This window comes from Poecilia formosa, unplaced genomic scaffold (genome assembly GCF_000485575.1).
Source record: "Poecilia formosa unplaced genomic scaffold, Poecilia_formosa-5.1.2 Scaffold903, whole genome shotgun sequence".
Classification (NCBI taxonomy): Eukaryota; Metazoa; Chordata; class Actinopteri; order Cyprinodontiformes; family Poeciliidae; genus Poecilia; species Poecilia formosa.
This window is the reverse complement of record NW_006800842.1, coordinates 55,985-58,530: the sequence shown is the minus strand read 5'-3', so window position 1 is coordinate 58,530 and position 2,546 is coordinate 55,985. Positions and strand designations below refer to the sequence as shown.

General features: G+C 40.8%; 1 protein-coding gene across 2 annotated transcripts in view; it reads left to right on the top strand.

Annotated features, from left to right (window-relative positions):
- Positions 1–1,301, top strand: part of LOC103132021 (hexokinase-2-like) — an 8,932-nt gene extending 7,631 nt beyond the window's left edge. The window contains exons 7-8 of one of the 2 annotated variants that reach the window (XM_016667099.1): positions 777–932; positions 1,030–1,301. In XM_016667099.1, the coding sequence (XP_016522585.1) occupies positions 777–932; positions 1,030–1,267 (394 nt within the window). In that variant the 3' untranslated portion in view covers positions 1,268–1,301. Of the gene's footprint in view, positions 1–776; positions 937–1,029 lie in introns of both variants that reach the window. The other variant, XM_016667100.1, reaches the window with a different exon arrangement.
- The last annotated feature ends 1,245 nt before the right edge of the window (positions 1,302–2,546 follow it).

Below are 2,546 nucleotides of genomic sequence, written 5' to 3'. Positions count from 1 at the left end.
GTCACTTCATAGTGATTAAAAGTCACTATGAAGTGACTTTTAATCCCAAAAATACAGTAATACTTCTGAGCATCACTAATGGCATCCCGACTCATACCATAGTTCGAGAATGATGTAAAACATAAAAGTTTCAGTATAAATTCCTTAAACATCAGAGGGCAGCAAATCACAAAAACTGGGTACCGTATTTTCCGTACTATAAGGTGCACCGGATTATAAGGCGCATAGAATAGACGCTACAGTAGAGGCTGGAGTTATGTTATGCATCCACTAGATGAAGCTGCACTAAACGGAATGTCAACAAAACAGTCCGACTCCGGTTGGCGAGGAGAGCCTTTCGCGACTGGGCCAGGGCATGGCCGGATGATGGTCACCCTTCTCTGTTCGCGCTCAGCATGTTTGTGGTGCTAAATGACCTGCAGACGACCTGATTCTAGACGGTCGGTAGGTAGATAGGTCAGTCAAACTTTATTAATGGATTACAAACCATCGTTCTGACAACTATCCCAGCATGCAACATGCGCTTTCTTCTTCTACCGGCGAAAATGAAGTCGGCGGCTGCTTACTGTAGTTGCTAGACTTGTTGTGGCTCAATATTGGTCCATATATAAGGTGCACCGGATTATAAGGCGCACTGTCTGCTTTTCCTCAAAAGCAGACAGTGCGCCTTATAATCCGGTGCGCCTTATATATTGAAGGTTTTTAGGTGCGCCTTATAGTGTGGAAACTACAGTAATCTGTTTTTGTCACTGTCCTGATGATGTGTTGTCCTGCAGGTTTGAGAAGATGATCAGTGGGATGTATTTGGGGGAAATCGTTCGGCTAGTGCTGATGAAGCTGACGGAGAAGAAGCTGCTGTTTAAAGGGGAAGCGTCTGAGGCCCTGCATACTCCAGGAACGTTTGAGACAAAGTTCATCTCTATGATTGAGGAGTAAGTGAGTAAAAATATATTCAGAATCCTTATTAACCAGACAAGTTGACTACTATAACTTATTTGTGTTTTTTTTCTTTGTGTGTCATTGGTTCAGGCCGGACAGTGGTCTGGAAAATGCCAAAAAGATTCTGACTGAATTGGGTCTGAGGTGGGATTTGGTTGACGCCCGTGTGGTTCGACTTGTCTGCGAGACCATCTCCTCACGTTCTGCTCGTCTCTGTGCCGCTGCCTTGGCAACCATCGCCAACCGTATTCTTGCCAACCGAGGGCTGCCTCATCTGAAGACGACAGTGGGAGTGGATGGGACCGTCTACAAAAAACATCCCAAGTAAGACACAAGACGAAGTGCTTGATCTATCTTAACCTCTCAAAATGATGATCAACAGCTCTCCTGGCCCTTTGAAAGTCTTTCAATTTCAGTTTTTAAAATTTCCTACCTGGTTATTTGGCATATCATAGAACAGAAGTCACCAACAAGGTGGCCCCAAAGACCATATGTGTTGCTCATGGAGTTGTTCCAAAAATAGGAATTCATTAATCATCAAATTATGTAATTAAAAGTCAAATTATGTTTCAAACTAGTAGTCCTTCATTTATTTGATTTCCTGTTTTCCAACTGACAAATAGGTGTTAGCAATGACAGGGTTTCCTTCTTTTAAGCAATGCTATGTTTCTGCTCAGAAAAAATATCAGAAACTGATCAAATTTATCAGAAACAGAAAATTATTTTTATATTTCACAAATGTATTAGTAATTATCATGCAATATCAGAAAACACCATAAAATACTCGGAATTGTTAAGACACTTTGCTTATTTTATGTCCTAAATCGCTAAATAACTAATGGTTCCAGTGCTTAGACCAATCAAAATGCTTGTGTTAATGCCAGCCAATCAGTGACAATCTCTTATTCATCAACGATCTCTTATGCATCACTGACTAAAAATCTTGTGCCAATTGTCAACAAACAAAAGTTTTGTGTTTTTAAGCATTGTTTTTTTAAGTCAGTATATTTGTAGTTAGAGGAGAAGGTTGGTCAAATGTTCTATTTTAAAGTTTGTGTCAGACAATTCTGAAATCCTGAAGTTTTTCCACAAANTGAAGTGACTTTTAATCCCAAAAATACAGTAATACTTCTGAGCATCACTAATGGCATCCCGACTCATACCATAGTTCGAGAATGATGTAAAACATAAAAGTTTCAGTATAAATTCCTTAAACATCAGAGGGCAGCAAATCACAAAAACTGGGTACCGTATTTCCCGTACTATAAGGTGCTCCGGATTATAAGGCGTACCTTCAATAAATGGCCTATTTTAAAACTTTTTTCATATATAAGGCACACCGCATTATAAGGCGCATAGAATAGACGCTACAGTAGAGGCTGGAGTTATGTTATGCATCCCCTAGATGAAGCTGCACTAAACGGAATGTCAACAAAACAGTCCGACTCCGGTTGGCAAGGAGAGCCTTCCGCGACTGGGCCGGGGCGTGGCTAGATGATGGTCACCGTTCTCTGTTCACGCTCAGCATGTTTGTGGTACTAAATGACCTGCAGATGACCTGATTCTAGACGGTCGGTAGGTAGATAGGTCAGTCAAACTTTATTAAT